Here is an 18,629-nt window from a genome sequence, read left to right as displayed (position 1 = left end):
ACCCACACACACACACACACACACACACACACACACACACACACACACCTCAGAGTGAGATTTGTGTGTTAAAATCTTTACAGTCCCTTTCTGCTTTCCATCTTCGCTGCTAATCTGTACTGATTTGTCTTCAGGGCCTGTGGAAGATATCAGTTATACATATATCATTATGCTACAGCTACGTGGAATTTGGTATTTTAACACCTGATGTTATCATAACTCCCTACAAGTACAATTTAATTTGATTATAATGTAGTAATTTAATTTTGATTTAATCCCATTGGCATTTCCAACAAAAAAAAACATTATTTATTTAATGATCTGTTCAAACCTGACTAGCAAAAGATTTATCACTTGACTTTGAATATAAATGAGCTCTCTTAAAATGGTTTTGATGGGTATATGACCTCTGCCTGCCTGATAAAACAGGCAATAAAAAATAAAAAATTTAGAATTTACCTTGAACTAAAGTCAATATGTCATTCATCTGTCTGAACTGGCTGAGGAGGAGAGTGAGCTCTTCTATTCGACGATCCTGAAAAAATTATATTGATAACCCACAAAAGAAAAAAAAAAGGAGAAACCGAATAATACATTTTGAGATCAAATGGCACACAAGTCAGTCTCTGCCACAGGCACTGTAAGCTGTAAGTCCAAGTATTTGTCACATGTCTGGGGAAACTGGTTCTGGCTTCAGTTCCACAGACATTCTACACACTTAAGTCCATAAACACAGGGCAGTGTGAGGAAAAAAGGGCCCAGTGTGCTCAAAATGACTCTTGCTCATGGTGAGGAGATATATATATATATTTAGTTTAGTTCAGATGCAAAAGCCTCTAAGTGCCATCTGAAAATTTATTCTAAAATTAGCATTTTTATCAGGCTCCTATGTTTATGTCCAGAAATTTCACTTTAATGGCAATGTATAGGTCCTTTTCTATGGACCTTTTATATATTTATATACACCTACCTTTTCATGATTTGCGGCAATAAGTGTATCCATTCCTGTATTTAACCTTTGTAGCTCCTGATCTGTTGACAAAGATGAAAAAAAAAATGAAAGAGAGAAACAATTATATATCTCTTTGAAATATGGTAAAGCCATGCACAAAACTATTCAAGATCTGCAACATTGTTTACAAAGTATAGTAACTACAGTCTGGATTTCATAAACCTCACAAATGTGTATGATCTACTACCCTGAAAATAATTAAAATTTACAGACATGGACAACAGGAATTACACTGATCTTTCACTTTTCCAAGGAAACCTAAGTGGAGCAATAAATGGTTATGACTTCATTTTAAAGTCACCAGCTCACAAGATGCTCACACAGACATGAGTTTATAGGGTCACATAAAACAATGAGACAAGTGAGATCTTACACAATCAAATGCAGAAATGGGTTTTATGTGCACAGATCAATTCTGCATTAATATTTCTAGCAATTTGTGTGAGGATTTGTAATATAAACATGCTTACGTTTGGTGTTGAGTCTCCTTCTGTATATCTCATCTAATGTTGAGTGAATGGTAGTAAGGAAAAAGAACCATTGTTAGCTACCACAACACACAGTAAACACATAAGACAATTACTAATAACTGCTGTTAACATTAGTAATTGAACAATATGTATTTTTCAAAGGCTAATACCAAAATCTAAAGAGCAGGGAAGCTAATGGCCAGTGTAATGCAGATAAAATTTAAAGGTTAAGTGTGTAATTTCTGTGCCACTATAACGGCGTCAAAGGGAATAATAAGAATAATGACTATATGCACCTGAAATCGTGTACTGAGTATGTACCACATTTGATGAAGAACTTCGGTAACACTTTATTTTGATAGTCCACTTTAGACATTCTATTAACAGCAAGTAACTTTGCAACTACATGTCAACTAGCAGTTAGTAGAGTATTAGTAGACTGCCTGCTTAATATCTTCTAACACTTTCTTTGTCAACTTATTCTACTAACCCTAAACCTACCCTAACAGTCTACTCTGAGAGTTAGTAGACATTTAGTTGCAAATTAATGAGAATTAGTTGACATGTAGTTGACATGTAGTTACAAAGTTACTTATAGTTAGTATAATGTCTAAAGTGGACTATCAAAATAAAGTATAACCAGAACTTCTTTCTCGACCAGAATGTTCTATAAAGTTTACAACATCAGCCACGCTTTTCAGAACCTCATGGAAGCAATAGGCCGCTTAGGTATGTTTTACTTGCTATTTTATGAATACTGCATTTTCGGACATGCTATCATACTGCTATTTACACATAGTACTGTATGTAACTAACAACATCCGTATGCAGAGACTGCATGTAAAACTGAATGCATTTGGAATGTATGCATTCCCTGAACTCTCTCACTGCCTGTCATTAGTCGGCAAACAACTGATTAAAAAAAAAAAACCCAAAAAAACCCAGAACTAATACTTTTGTTACTTCACACAGTTATGGGACAAATATCTCAAATGGATACATATCGGCCTATCACTAATTAACATGCATTAACATACACAACTATTTAGACACAGCTTTTGAAAATCACAAAGATCTAATTTGCCCTTAACCTTAGTCTTAACTGCATCAGGACACGTCTTTAGATGGATCTGAGAGAAAAATCAGTACCTCTTTCTGCGCTGTCTACAGACAGTGGAGCTCTGGAGAGCAGCTGAGCCTGTATACTCTCTATCTCAGAGTTCTTACAGCTCAACAGCTGTTGTAAACTCATGATCTCTGCCTGAGAAAGAAGAAACACTTCATTATGATATAGCCAAAACGACTATAATTTAGCTTCCAATGTAGCTAAATTCATACAAAAGCCAAAAGTACGAATTTAGCTACATTGGAAGATTGTCTATGAACAACAACTTTGGGCCAAAATGTGGGCCTTTGTGATTCATAAGTGAGGACATAGAGGACACAAAGACTTATGAATCACATTTGTGTGGCAGTACCTGTGTCACCTTGAGCTTCTGCTCGTAGTGCATCTTCTCCTGTTCCAGCTCATTAACTCGATGCTTAAGCATCTTGAGCTCCTGATGCAGGTTCTGTGTAATAATGCACACACCAAAATAATGTTCCCATGTTAAAAAGAAAACAGCATATTTTTAAGTAAATATTTTAAATGCATCATATTGTATATCATTTCTATATAGCTTTTCCCACTAAAGGGTACCATGGTTCAAAAAAAAAAAACCCTGCATAAATACTAATCTACCACAATTATGATACATTACTGTAATACATCATGGTTACTATGGTCAGTTTAGGCAGGGTTGTCCTGTCCTGTTCCTGGAGACATACCTTCCAGTTGTCATGTGTATGTTCCGTTCTATTTTGATTTTGTTCTAGTTTTCCTTGTTCCTGTGTTTGACCCATTTTCTTTTTTTTTCCATTTCCCCACCACTGGTTAGTTTCTGTGGATTAGTTCACACCTGTTTCTGTTCAACCTGATTAGTTCTCTGTGTATTTAAGCTCTGTGTTTGGTCCAGTTTAGTTGTCTGTTATTGTTGCATTCTGCTTGTTTGTTTCATGCATCCTGAGTTGTGTTTAATTAATTTTAATACTGCTGTGAATAGATCCAGCTTCAATTATTACATTTTGCAACAGAATAACGTACCAAATTACAATGTATCTAGCAGCAAAGAGAATCCTCCTCCTCTCACAGGGTAACCAGTCTCTAGAAAGGCAGAAACAGGACTTTTTGGACCTTTGTCATCTTGTCCCTTATGATGATGACTGCCTGTGTGTGTTATTCTGGACAAGTCTCAACGCAAAAAACAAGACTGTGCTTGCCCAGAAATGAGGCTCTAGGGACTTTCATGGAGTACTTGGAGTGGGTGCTCCTCCACCATAGTTCCCCCTTCACCATCTGTGACTGTGAGGAGGAGGTTAGCACTCCAGCCGCTGCCAGCAGCCCAGCTTGAGTCCACCACAGAACATGAGCCTGAACCTGCCATCTGTGTCACCAAGCACCATGCAGCTAGAGTCTGTGTTTCCACCCTGCCCTGAATCTCCTGTGTGTCTGCTGGATCTGCCCAGTCCTGAATCTCCTGTGTCTCTGCTGGTTCCGCCCAGCCCTGAATCTCCTGTTTGTCTGCTGGTTCCTCCCAGCCCTGAATCTCCTGTGTCTCTGCTGGTTCTGTCCTGGGGTGTCTATACTGTGGCTCCACCTCAGTCCTCCGAGCCCTGGACACCACCTTGGCCTTCCGACCCTTCAGTGCCTCCTTGGCTCCACGCTCCCTCTACTCCACCAGGTTCAATCAGTCTTTGGACTCCACCGGTCTCCCTCGTCCCTCCGGCTCCACCTTGGTCAGTCACCGACCTGCTTCCACCATGGTCTTCCGTCCTCTGGCTACGCATTGTTCCTCCATGCCTCTGGTTCCGTTGGGCTCCTCCTTCCCTCCGGCTGCACCTTGATCCTCACTCCCTTCGGCTCCACCCTGGACTGCCAAGCCCCCGTCTCCACCATGGTCCCACTAGCCTGCGGCTGCACCTCGCCACTCCAGGCTTCCACTGTCACCCCAGGTCTATGTCTTCTCAGCTTCTTCTGGGTCTCCAACTCCTTTGGCTCGGTCTCAGTCTGTAGTCTTCATGGTTCTGCCTGGAAAAGCTCCATCATGGCTCCTCCCTCCCTTGACTCCACAGTGGGCCTGCGTCCTGGCTCTTATGGTGCTTTTCCTCTGCATGGTACGGCACGGCACAGGTCACTTTGGGGGGGTTTTCCACTGTGCACACTACGTGGTACCTGGTACTTTTTTCAGTACCACCTTGGCCGAGGTTCCAAGCGAGCTGTACCGTTACCAAAATGTGACGTTTAAACCCTGCTGATCACTGATTTGCCGGGGAGAATCGCCACTAGCTGTGTCATTGAACACGAGACACTAGACACGCTAGATTAAATCAGCACAGCCAGCAAAGATCGAACACAACTTTTTTTGAACGAAGGCAAGAGTTTCGAACGAGCACACTTTTTTAAACAACAAAATAATGTCTGTTTCGTGGTCTGTTGAGGAAGTACATATGTTCCTCTCATTGATAGCCAGCGAGAGCTTGATGGGACGACGCAGAATGAAAAAGTGTTTCAGGAGGTCGCGGCAGTAGAGGCAGCACAACTATAACGACTTGTCTATAATCCCGCCCACACTCTAAAGTGGTACTAAACTGCAGTGGAAACACAAACTGAGCTGAGCCGTACCATGCAGTGGAAAAGCGCCATTATGCTCGGGGCTCCTCCTGCCTCTGCTTCCGCCCTGGCTCCTCCTTCCATCATCTCCTCTGTGGTGGTTCCCTCAGCCAGCCTCCCCTTGTTTCTCTCCAGCTCCACGTCCACCTCCTAAGCCCCCACCCTTTTTTGGACTTTAGTTTTTTTCTACGGCTCGAGAATGCACCTTTTGGAAGGGGGGATAATGTCACATGTACGTCCTTGTTCCTGTGTTTGACCCAGTTTATTTTGTTCCCATTTTCCTGCCGCTTGTTAGTTTCTATAGTTTCGGATTAGTTCACAGCTGTTTCTGTTCACCATGATTAGTTCTGTGTATTTAAGCCTTGTGTTTGATTCAGTTGAGTTGTCCATTATTGTTGCATTATTTTTGTTTGTTATGTCCTGTGTTTCATGCATCATGAGTTATTTTTTTTATACATTTTAATATTGCTGCAAATAGATCCTGCTTCAACTACTACTTTTGCAACCAGGTGTGGCACTGGCAGATTCTAGATCCAACCCTGCATCTACACACCTGTCTTAATTAGCTGGTTCAGGTGTGATGATTACACACCTGATTACAGTTGGGCTGGAGCTGAACTTTGCAGGAAGGTGGATCTCCAGGAACAGGATTGGGCACCATTGTGTTAAACAATAGAAAGGGTTAAACAATATATATTTTTTCAAGCAATTTAAACATAACCACATCCCAGACAGATGACAGGTTCTGAAATAAAAGTGACATTCAAATCTTCATAAAGAAATACGTTTATGCACTACCAATCATTCCAGACCCACCCTGAACTTCTTAAGCAATGATATATTCTGCTGCATAAGCTAATTTCAGCCTTTCTGAAATGAACTTGCTCAATAAGAAAATTTACTTTTAAGATGGCAATGGGAATTGCACCTAGCAAGACAGTTTTGTCAGGCTATCTAGATGATGTTAGCTAGTGTTTGCATATATGATATGGGATTTTATAGGGTTAGAACATAAAACACAGCAATGAAGTTGTTACATTTTTAAAAACAACAACAACAACAACAAAGCACTGACTGATTCAATAACATAGTCTGCAGTGCTTTATGTAATCCCAGTAAGATCTTTGCAAAAATTCAACATCTGAAAAACATTTCATTCCAAATTTCATTCTAAATCTATACAAAACATAAATGGAAAAATAGTTCCAGAACAAAAGCTCAGTAAAAGTGGGTGGTCACTGATGAGCTGTATTAGAGCTCATGCTAAACTAACAATATACAAAGCAATTATAATTCTTACACTTTATTTTGATAGTCCTCTTTAGACATTCTACTAAATATAAGTAATGAGATGTCAACTAACTCTGTTTAGAGTATTAGTAGACTATTAGGTTAGGGTTAGGGATAGGGTCAGTAGAATAACTTGATATGTACTTGCAAAGTTACTTACAGTTAGTAGAATGTCTCTTGAGGGACCATCAAAATAAAGTTTTAGCAGATATTAAGCAGACTGTCTACTAATACTCATATTGACTGGTAGTTGACTTGAAGTGTTATAGTGAGCAGAATGTCTCAAATCGGCCGTAAAAAAAGTGTTACCAATTTGGACATCAATTCATAAGCACAGGGAATATTTTTGCAGATTTACAGACTGTTACTTTAAACCTGTCAGATCCAAGGGGTGCCTACACTTTCTATTCCACAGTGACCACAGTTTCACAGTGTTTAAGTGTGTCCAGATCTCAGACCCACCGCTGGCTTTGGCTCAGTCAGAGAGGCTAACGCTGGCTCACTGCCACAACCTTCCTCTGGGACCATCTCCGCTGGCTTCTCTTGGATCTTACTAGAGATCTCCTGCCGAATCCTACACATCTGCTCCTGTAGCTCGCTAATCAGATTCACTACACTCTGTCAGAAAGGAATAGCGATAGGGAAGAACAGATAAAAGAAGGTAAGATAAAATGGAAAGAATGGATTATGGGAAGCAGACATGCAGTGGTCTCCTTCCTATCTGTGTTCTTGAGGTTACTTCAATAATTAGATTATAAAATCACCTTTGTGTTTTCTAGATGTAAGTCCTGATATATCCTTTCCTCAAGTGCTTTTCTTTCCCCAACCATTATCAATCATGCATAGCAAAATTATATAATATGAATAATAACTATCAGTCAGTGTCATTACACATCAACACTGTTTAGTACCACTACAAACATCAGGTTCATAGTTTAAATATAAGTGTTAATGTATTTTGCTGAATGGAACTTTCACATACAGTGATGGGAAGATGTTTCTCTAAACAGACTGTCTGCATGAGGTATCGATTCATTAACTCTTCAAGCAAAGAAACTCATACTAGTTTAAAAGAATATAACAACATAAATGTGTCTAAATGTCCCATTATAAACAAAAGGTAACACTTTAGTTTAGTAACCAATTCTCACTATTAACTTGCTTATTAGCATACAGCATACTAGCACATCGGCTGTTTATTAGTACTTATAAAGCACATATTAATGCCTTATTCTGTATGACCATATTTTAGATCCCTTAATCCTATTCCATACTTACATTTACGGTAGTTGTTACCTTACTAACTATTAATAAGCATCAAATTAGGACATTATTGAGGCTAAAGCCGTATTAGTTAGTTAATAGTGAGAATTGGTCCCCAAACTAAAGTGTGACCAATCAAATCATTTTATAAACTTTATAAATATACCTTTTTTATTATTATTGTTTACAATGTACTCAATAACCAAAACTATTAAAAAGTTATGCATAATCACGAGATTATGCATAACTAGAAATAGTTTTTCATTCTGCTTTTCCAGGTCACTGGGTTGGTTTAATAAAATGGAACATTTCAGGATCATTCATGAACATCATTCAACAGCCCATCTACAAGCCTTTAAACAAACCACAATGGGCTTTCTGAAATATTATTTTAGACGAGTAAATATCTCACTGACATTTCACACAAGCCAAGGTCTCAACTGTAAGAGCTTTGTTAAAGAGCCACGTAAATACATTTCTTTTCCAGGATATATTGTATGGGTAAACAAACCAGCTTCCAATTCATCATCTGTGTATTAATCTTTATAAACATATCAAGTTAACTCAAAATTTAATGCATAAAGCTGTCATTAGCTGAGGAAGTTGGATTTTCTGTGTGAACCAAAATGGCTTCATAACTTTTAGTATGTCAGGCACAAAAAGCTGTGACAAAAATAACCGTAACTGCAAAGACAGGGATGAAGTTTATAAAAAGTATAAAGTTTATAAAATTAAATTAAACTGTCAAACACAGCTTCCTGTAGCATCTTTAACAGCAAAGGAGCCTGTGTTCTAATAAAAGTTTAAAAGTTAATAGTTGTATACTGTGTCCAGCACGTGGATGAAAGAACATTCATGTGAGATGCCATGTGACACCAACACCATGGTAAACTGGCCTATCTATTGCAGGTAGAAAGCCAAGACCTTGTGTGTGTGTGTGTGTGTGTGTGTGTGTGTGTGTATGTGTGGTGTGTTTGGGTTCACACCTGTGTGTCTTCTCCTCCCATCACATCCTTACAGTCACATGTGACATGCTGTGTCTCATAACGTAATCATTTGCTGTACTGTAGCATTTTACTTTTGGCTTTAAACTCAAAGGAGCAGTGAAGACTGGAGTGACGCAGCATATGGGTTGTTGGTGCATATCATTAATTTTTTTATCAACATCAAGATTTTAGGTTACCTTATGTGAATGTATAAGGTAAAGTGTATATGTTGGGTACTGTAACAGTGATAAATGTATGTGTGTGTGTGAGAGAGAGAGAGAGAGAGAGAGAGAGAGAGAGAGAGAGAGAGAGAGAATGGCATGCCACTGGAATGCTCATGGGTGAATTGGTGCCATTCTTTCACTGTGTGAAGCCAAGCAGTTGTCAGACATCATGCTGAGGTCATTCTTAACACTCTATGCTAAAAACACTCTGGCTGTTTGTCAGTTAGACTAGACTGCTCAAGACCATTACACTGAAATTTGTTCTGCTTGTATTTAATGAGGCCCATTATGGTTAAATGAAAGGTGCACAGCCGCACAAACACATGCAGCTTATGTCAGCACATTGTAATGTCAGAGGAAATGTATATTTTAGATCAACCAGTTCTGTCCCACAGTAGTCACTCTGAACATAGTAATTACATGAAAATAGCACACTGTAAATTAAGACACAAATTATTTGACATAAGTCCAAATACTTATACAGGCTTACACAAGCACTATTTTGTACCAGTAGCCTTTTGTTTTACATTTAATTTCTTTATAGTAGAGTTTACAAGACTTTGTTTACAAGATTGTGATTCAAAACACTTATTTTCACTGTTTTTAATATAACAGTGTTGTCTGGATAGGTTTGTTTTTATATTCCACTTTATGTATTGATAGACTTAAGAAGTTTGTTTTTTCCTTGCATGTGAAAATAGGTCACATCATTTCATTTCACTGCCACCCTGTTCTCTAAATCAGTATCAGCATTGGGCATTAAAAATACTCATTTATGTGGTAAAAGTGGTATAGATTTTGAACCTTTGCAATTCACAAAGTTCTATATATGTTATATATATTTTATATATGTCTATATAATTATATATACAGCACACACCCACTGATTAGTAAGCTTCGGGGGATAAGACACTGATTCAGTGACAAAAATAAAAGAAAATAAATTAAATAAATAAATAAATAAAATGTTGTGAGACACAAATGATAATGTTCATAATGTAACCAAGCTATATTCTTACTTTAAACTGCATCTTTTAATCTACTTTGAGTGAATCCAGAATCTGCTGAGTTTTATCTTAAATTTCATCAGAGTTTTACCTCAGCTTTATGTTGTCTCTCAGCACTGTTGATGTGTTTCTCCTCCATGTTCCCCAGCTTCAGTTTTAGACAGGACACTTCTTCCATTAATCCCAGTGTCTGTGACTCTAGAGAACTCCTGTTCAGAAGCTCCTATGAGAGTCCACACAAATATACATGTAAACACACACACATGCACACACATAAGATAAACTAAGGAACTGCACTCTTAAGGAGGCACAAAGTCCGTTCAAAATCTCTGTACTTTGCTGTCCCACAATGGCTAAATATACACAGGTTATGAGGGCTATATTTACCCATTTCTCTCGCAGAGGCTGACACATGAGAGAGAGCTTGAGAGTTCTGATCATGGTGGGAAAAGTGCATTACATTTGAGTATAGTAAATAGAAAGGGTGTTAAAATGCAGTGATTGAACATATCATGTTATGTCAAAATTCCAATCGATGCAAAAAACTCAAACAAAATACTTTTTTGGCACATGTTTGGCACAACATACATGTGTGAAACAATATTTCCCCAAATGAAGACGATGAAATGCAAATGCATATCAACCCTAAGTAATGATCACTTGAATGCTTGCCTGAAACATGCCACCAGCAGCTGCAGCCCTGATTACAATAGACTGGCTGAATTGTTTCATTGCAAATCAACTGAATAAATGGTTGATTTCTTGCTATAAAACTTTGAGCACTCTTGGTGTAAAAAAAAAAAAGAATAAAAGCAGCATCTTGCCTTCTTTGATCTTGATCGTTAAACTCAAGACACCGAACAGGGATCTATTTCACAATACAGAAGCCTGAAAAACCATTTCAAAATGTAAGTAGCTAGTGCGGAGTTTTATGTGAGCTTTGAGTCTTTCAAAGACGGCATATGGAAAATATTAGGCCCATGTCACTGGAATTGGATTTGCCTTTGAAGGCCAAAACCTCAGTGACCACCGGCACATGCCCTAAAAAGCTTCCCATCTGAACGCTGGAGATTTAATCAACCATAGAGCTTTCAAAGCAAAGGCAAGTTAAACAGAAATTTGCAATAAGCTTATGAGGAAAATGAGATTTACAAGCAGTGGAATGTGAATTTAGTCCTTGAAAATGGTATGAATAAGTACAGGAGTCTTGTCATGCTTTGAACGATCTTATTTTCATAAATGGTCCTAATGTCTCTAGCAGGTCTACTGTAACACCAAAGCTTCAAGACTACTCTGCTTCTCTCACTTACTTTCATACTACACTTTCTTTTTTTTTAGCTGGACACATAAATATTTATTTTCCCTTCCCCCTCCTCCATCCTTGTCTGACTGATAACAGAAGAAAAAGCTGGTTACCTGCTTTCAACTAATTACATTTCAATGTCCATGTCGATGCCGGCCCAGGAATACCACCGCGACTTAAATATTTGAGTTGCCAAGGTGATGTAATGGCCAGTTTCCTGGAATCCCACCAAAGAATTTCCACACAGATGCCAAAGTTCCTTCTCAGGCACATCAGGTGCAGATTTTTGCTACTAATGTAAGATGGTTCCCTAGAGTAGCTATTAGATTAATTTAAAATAATTTAAAGTTTAAAGACCAAAACTAGAGCAACCAGATTTTTATATTTTCTGAATCACAAATCTCAGAAGAATGTCCAATGTAAAGTCTCTATGGTATTTATATCTCTAGACATTGCTCAGGTCCCTGAAAATAGACGTACAGTCACACCAACCCTTTTAATGCATGACTGCTCATTTAAACATTTAGCAAGCCTATTAAGAAACCGGGCCTTCCCAGTTAGGGTGAAGCAATGTAAGCAGGTTTTAGGTTTTAAGCAGGTATGATAGTCCTAAACAGCAGATGACTAATGATGTAAATGTTTCAGTGCTCTTAATCGTTTGCTTTTTGAATCTGACATAGTCTAATGCAGACTTTGCAAAGAGGCAAATACTTTGATGTATTTAACACAATTCTTCATTGCTTGAAATAAGTTATTTTAAAAATATGAAAATCATCTCAATGTCTTTTTTTTTTGTTAATAAATATTACCAATACCTGTTGAAGCCTCTCCTTAGTAGAGTTGAGCTTGTGCTGATATTCCCCAAGAGAATTCTCCAGGTCTCTGATCTTCTCTCCCTGAGCGTCCACCTGATCTGTCAACACACTCACCTAAGAAACAGGTTTAAATTAAGTTTGTTCATTTGAGGCATATCATCTTTGTCCACTATCCTTCTAAAGTTTCTTCCAGGTCTGGAGAGTAAAGTATAAATTACTCACAGTCTAATAACACTCATTATTCTCTCTCTCTCTCTCTCTCTCTCTCTATATATATATATATATATACATTGCATTATTCAGAGATTCAAACAAATTAATCTATATTCTCGTCAACCCAGTTGATCAGGAAGCACCCACGTGTACTTACTGTCAAAAACCCAACAAGCCAGAACAGGACTAATCCGTAAAGCCCTGTCTGTTTCCATGAAACACTACAATTGTACTGGCTTGGCTATGCACACCTTTCAGTTTTCTTCAATTATTTTATGCTAAAACTGAAAAGTTTCTACAAAATATCTTCATAAAAATGGACATTTATGAAAATGATGTTCAGTTTTGTGAGCAATTTGAACAGATCTGTATTCACAGCTAATATAAATTCATTTTTTATTCTTCTTATATTGCCCACATCAGATTCCAGAATTTGCAATATCTTCCATAGAACTATTATTACTGTAACTTAAAAGCAATTTGATGGATTTCAAGTGTCAGTAGTCATCAGGTGCAGATCACAGCTGTAGTGCTATAAATCTCAGTCCAAACATATGCTGATTGTGTAAAAATATATAAAAATAAAAATAAAAAAATATATTTTTTGAAAGTATGAAGTTGATGCAGTAAGTGCTTTTAAGGAAGAACCGGCCATTGGATTTGATAAAGTTTGACAGGCTAGTAATATTAAATCATTTTTGTTCAAGGCACATAGTAGCAAGTAAATTAGATATACATGAGCAGAACTGTATATTTTGTCATGTCTGTTTATATCTGTTATATTTGTATAACCTGTTTTTTTTTTTTTATGAATTCTTATTACAATGTCAGTATGTGATTTAGTGTTTTCTCTACAGCTAGTCATGACTGTGCAGTTACTGTATATATATATATATACTGTATATATATATATATATTTAAACATTTAAATGTTATCAACATTTTAAATCCATAAATACGTTCTATAAACCTCAAATGATTCATAGTATGTTTCTAAAAAGTTTACATTTCAGAGGCTGTCAATGTTGATAATGTACAGTAGTTCTTATTCAAAAAAGATTACATTGGCATCATACAATTTTGATGTTTAAGCTATTTATTGAAAAATTCATACTGTCTAGATGCACCTTAACAAATTAATTGTAACAAATTGCCCCCATGTTTTACCTGTAACACAAGAGACTCTTTATCTCCTTCTAGACGAGACAATCGCTCCTGGTAGCTCTCACCATTGCCTGAGCCTTGCACATTGACCTGTGGTTCACAGGAGTTGACAATCAACAGAGAAGAAAGTGAAACACTATAAATCTTGAAGCGTGAGGCCCTCAGCTACCATTAAAAATGCGTACAGTAACTGGCTGTGTATAGTTTTATATATATATATATTTAAACATTTAAATGTTATCAACATTTTAAATCCATAAATACGTTCTATAAACCTCAAATGATTCATAGTATGTTTCTAAAAAGTTTACATTTCAGAGGCTGTCAATGTTGATAATGTACAGTAGTTCTTATTCAAAAAAGATTACATTGGCATCATACAATTTTGATGTTTAAGCTATTTATTGAAAAATTCATACTGTCTAGATGCACCTTAACAAATTAATTGTAACAAATTGCCCCCATGTTTTACCTGTAACACAAGAGACTCTTTATCTCCTTCTAGACGAGACAATCGCTCCTGGTAGCTCTCACCATTGCCTGAGCCTTGCACATTGACCTGTGGTTCACAGGAGTTGACAATCAACAGAGAAACAGAGAAGAAAGTGAAACACTTGAAGCGTGAGGCCCTCAGCTACCATTAAAAATGCGTACAGTAACTGGCTGTGTATAGTTTCTCAACATCCTGTATGATACCATTTCTATTAAATATGTCACAGCACTTTAGCAAAACTTCACTATACCCAGCTCACCTAGGGTTTTAGAGGAATTTCTTAAGAGGTTTATTTTGAGTATAAGGTTTTTGTGCACAAGCTCCATGCAGTTAAAGCTGAGACTCTGTGGAATATGTCAGTGATGTGTGAAATACTGTACTAACAAGATTTGCATCTGAATATCTGCTCTAAGCAATAATGTAAAACAGTCAGTGGTCTGCATTACGTCAAAGAAAACGTAAAAGAACAAGAATGGTTGTTTTGAAGTTTAATTAAATGTGTGTTGTTGTATGCATGTTCACAGTCATTTAAATATGTTCTTAAATACAATGTGTGTTTGCATTGTATAGGTATAAAGGCAAGAGAACGTTGTAAAAAATAGTATGCTTTGAACAAAGACCTAAAAGAGACTTCAGTTTAAGCAATTATACTACTGCAAGTCTTCTAATCTGATTCTATTCCAAGAGTCCTGATATTTAAAAAACACCGGAAAATGTCACTATTTATGTCACTTCGGTTTGGTCTGTTTGTAGTATTCCAGACCAGAGTATTTAAGCAGTGTGGAGTGGAAGCAGAGCAGAGCAGGTAGTTCTATTATTTTACCTGGAGTATGTGTTTTTCTTTTACCAGAAAATCTTCAGCATACTATATGGCATCATACAGTAAAAATAATAATTAAAAAAATTCTAAAGGTACTTACATTATTAAAGGCAGAGGTCCTGACAAAAGTTCAAAACCAGACAAATTGGTGCTGGTTCACAGATAACGACTGATATGTTTGAATGTTCAAAATCATGATCTGAGAGATGTGCCGATGAACATGAGATATTCAATATCTAGACCTGTCTGCGATCTAAATGCTGCAGTGTAAAATGTGTTTTGACTGGAAGTGGCAATGACAGACATTTGTGTACTGTAAAACAAAAGAAATAAAGAATATAAAAAACAATCTGAAAGTCATTTTCATATGGGCGGCGGGGTCCACAGTCCTGCAGTTTACCTTCAATCCTTATCAATCTAACCTGACTCCAATTTTCTAGTAATCCTTAGACTTTGATTAGCTTGTGTTTTATTAAGGTTGGAGTTAAACTCTACAGTGGACCTCCAGGAATAGATTTGAAAAACGTCTTGGGTTACGAGGGTAACCTTGGTTCCCTGAGAAGGGGAGCAAGACACTGTAATCTGCTGAGGTACTGTAGAGAATGCCCTCAGCATGGCCGGTGCCTGAAGAATGTGTCTAAACACAACAATTCCACTGGCCGATGACAGTCCTTGATGTCACTATCTGTGCACCCAAAAGTAAAAGTTGGTGCCTACAATGTACATCATCAATGTATTTGTCTGAAGGAGATGTTGCAGACAGGCCCAAAGCATGGCATCCTGGCCTTGCGGGCCAGCTCAAAGGTCTGGCTATGTCAGCTCCAACTGCTAGACACCTATTGGGAATATTCTCACAGGGATAACATTTCCAGTTCCCTTAGCCTGCCTCTAAGGGGAGCAAACATATAATCTAAAAAACTACAAACTAAATCTATAGCTTTACTGCCCAAATATAATGGGGGAAAGAAGGAGAGATGTCACTTCTCTTCAGCCATCTGTCTTGCTTCAGTCACCTCCCTCAGATCCTGCATTTTTGTCCTAGTGTCACACCTCCTCTGTGCTCTACTCCTCTTCTGAAGTGGCAACACACTCCCTCTGGCCCTGCTTCTGGTCCTCAGACCCTGATGAACCAGGTCTCTCAAAGATCTTTGGTAAAGATTTGGATCTGCATGGGATAAAGGCCCTGTCCCAAATGGCACCCTAAACCCTCGCGGTCTTCCTCTGAGTACTTTCGTGATGTAATGCCGCTTTGACTGTCGGGTAGAAGTCTGTTGCGGAGCTCGGCAGAAGTGCGGATCGAGGGTGCATAATGGCCACAAAGGGGGTGCTCGCGAGCACCCTTCTGAACGCTAAAATGACAAATGAGACACCCTACGGTCTCGTGGACTTAATGGACACGCGTATGCGGTTGCCATTGTAAGTCCGTAAGACCGCAAGTGCACATGAAGTGTTCCATTTGGGACAGGGCCATATTTATTGAAAGCTGCCAACCGCACCCTTGCCTCCATGAACCTCCCGACCACCATCTCTACAGATGTGCCAAAAAGCTGAGAAGGTGAGAACAGCACTTAGAGGAGGCCACCATCACTGCCACAGAATGACCAATGGCAGCGGCTCTCTGTTATATAGCTTAAAGAGCTAGGTCTGTGGTGCTGCACAATTCACCAACCATCTCAGTGGACAGTCCCTGCCTCTTATCCAAACAAAGTATGGTTTAGATGGTTGGAACCCTCAAAGAAAATGCATCACTTTGAGAAAGTTAACCCATGAGCATCTCTTCTGTGGGAGGCATCCTCACATATCCCTGCTCTCTCAATGCCTCTATATTTGCCTAATTCAAACAATGGAAGAAATAAATGCAGGATGAATATGGTCTCCTCCACAATCTCTCTACTTCAGTGTTGAGATCGGGAAGAAATGGAAGACTCACAGGAGCGGGACGTCTATGGCCCGATAGAAAGCACCTGTCAAGTCTGCCACAAGCAACTTCCTGTCTCTCACGCCTCAAAGCTAGATCTAATTTAGCCATGGTGCAGGCCATTACATCCAGCAACTTCTTGGTGCCGGTAAAGTGCTATCTGCTGGATCAGAAGACTCAAGTTCAGTGTTGAGATCGGGAAGAAATGGAAGACTCACAGGAGCGGGACGTCTATGGCCCGATAGAAAGCACCTGTCAAGTCTGCCACAAGCAACTTCCTGTCTCTCACGCCTCAAAGCTAGATCTAATTTAGCCATGGTGCAGGCCATTACATCCAGCAACTTCTCGTATACAAGACTTGGAGGCTGGGAAAGCTAACTTGCAACATCCTTGCCTTTCCTAAGCCATATCTGCCTCTTCCTGTTTGGATGGTGCCGGTAAAGTGCTATCTGCTGGATCAGAAGACTCAAGTGCGAGTCTTAGAACTAGAGATGCACCGATCGATCAACTAGGGATCGGAATCAGACGATTTTCCTCATGATCGGCCTGGATCGGTGACCGGCCGGTCAGTCTCACTTCTTTCCAATTACGAGCCGATCCGTTTTGTTACCAGCGGCACAGGTAATAACGTCAGCCGCGCATTCTCGCTCTCTTCTCTCCGACGACCCCTTCTCTCACACACACACATTTCATTCGCTCCGGTTAAATAGTGCTTGTATTGCGCATTATTTTAGTAATTCCCGCAGGTTGATACGCGCATCACCTCTGATCTATAGTAGTGGAGTGCACAAGCCGCGCTCAGTCTCAAACAGCTTTTGTGTTATTTTACATTTGATTACTTTCATTTCTGTAGTATTTCTTACCTGCATAAAAACTTATTTAACCTGAAAAACTTGTATAGCTCATTGCATTTATTTGTGCTGTTGTTTGCAATTTCTTATTTGTTCTTATTTTATTGCTGACTTTTTACTTTTTTTTTTTTATGAAAATAAAACTTTGCGTTGAAGAAAAGTAGATTTTTGTTTGTATATGCTGTGAATTACAGTTCTTAGAAAGAAAATAAATCGGAATCGGCAAAAATCGGTATCGGCAGATCACACTAACAAAAAAATCGGAAATCGTAATCGGCCAAGAAAATTGCAATCGGTGCATCTCTAGATAGAACATCCTGATCCAGCAGATCGCATGAGGGGGTAACCACAAGAGAGACATACCTTTCTCGAACAAACAACTCCTGAAGACAAAAAAGATGATGTACATTGCAGGATCTCACTTATACTCTTGGGTGCACTGACAGTGGCATCATGTACTGTTGTCGACCAATGGGTTTAGACACGTGCTTCAGACACCAGTCAGGCTGAGGGAATAAACCTAATAGCGCCTCATTAGACGCAGTGCCCTTTTATATGATATTCCTGCTGAATATTTATTTATTTATTTAATGTGCTGTTATACAGAATATACACAGCTGTAACTACGTGAGGCACACTATCCATTTGTTAATTACATGGCAACTTAGCATGCAACATATGTTTTTGGATAACCCCAGAGAATGCTGCACAGCCTCTTATGAAAAACATTTTGCATGCTTAAAACAAAGCTAAACAATTTGTCCTCATATACAGTATGACATTCATAATCCTTCATAAACCTTTAATGCCATACACACATCTCAAATATAATTGCATGCATTTCACATTAGGTATTATTGAACAGATTCACTAAGAAGTAATTGCACCCTCAGATTTTATTTTAATGTCTACTAAATGAAATCATAAAATAACTTTAATATAGCCCAAAAAAAGTGCTTAACAGAATTTGCACGCTGAAGTTTCCTAATCCTTGGTGATCGTGGAGGATGCAGTTGACTACCACAATCTGGCATACTTTAAAGGGACTGTGAACTTGACTACACAGCACATCTTGATATATATATATATAT

General features: G+C 38.4%; 1 protein-coding gene and 1 long non-coding RNA gene across 3 annotated transcripts in view; one reads left to right on the top strand and one right to left on the bottom strand.

Moving 5' to 3' along the window:
• ppfibp2a (PPFIA binding protein 2a) overlaps positions 1–10,295 on the bottom strand; it is a 27,264-nt gene extending 16,969 nt beyond the window's left edge. For both annotated transcript variants that reach the window (XM_016486901.1, XM_016486902.1), the window contains exons 1-8: positions 10,053–10,295; positions 6,944–7,099; positions 2,961–3,053; positions 2,632–2,743; positions 1,483–1,515; positions 971–1,032; positions 460–535; positions 49–137 (exon numbers count right to left, since the gene is read on the bottom strand). In XM_016486901.1, the coding sequence (XP_016342387.1) occupies positions 49–137; positions 460–535; positions 971–1,032; positions 1,483–1,515; positions 2,632–2,743; positions 2,961–3,053; positions 6,944–7,099; positions 10,053–10,139 (708 nt within the window). In that variant the 5' untranslated portion in view covers positions 10,140–10,295. The remainder of the gene's footprint in view (positions 1–48; positions 138–459; positions 536–970; positions 1,033–1,482; positions 1,516–2,631; positions 2,744–2,960; positions 3,054–6,943; positions 7,100–10,052) is intronic.
• The window catches only part of LOC107689034 (uncharacterized), a 12,920-nt gene extending 2,061 nt beyond the window's left edge, over positions 1–10,859 (top strand). Inside the window, exons 2-3 of the long non-coding RNA XR_001634297.1 lie at positions 10,445–10,447; positions 10,849–10,859. This is a non-coding gene — a long non-coding RNA (uncharacterized LOC107689034). The remainder of the gene's footprint in view (positions 1–10,444; positions 10,448–10,848) is intronic.
• The last annotated feature ends 7,770 nt before the right edge of the window (positions 10,860–18,629 follow it).

This window comes from Sinocyclocheilus anshuiensis, unplaced genomic scaffold (assembly GCF_001515605.1).
Source record: "Sinocyclocheilus anshuiensis isolate Anshui unplaced genomic scaffold, SAMN03320099.WGS_v1.1 scaffold866, whole genome shotgun sequence".
Taxonomy (NCBI): Eukaryota; Metazoa; Chordata; class Actinopteri; order Cypriniformes; family Cyprinidae; genus Sinocyclocheilus; species Sinocyclocheilus anshuiensis.
This window is presented reverse-complemented; position numbering and strand designations above follow the sequence as displayed.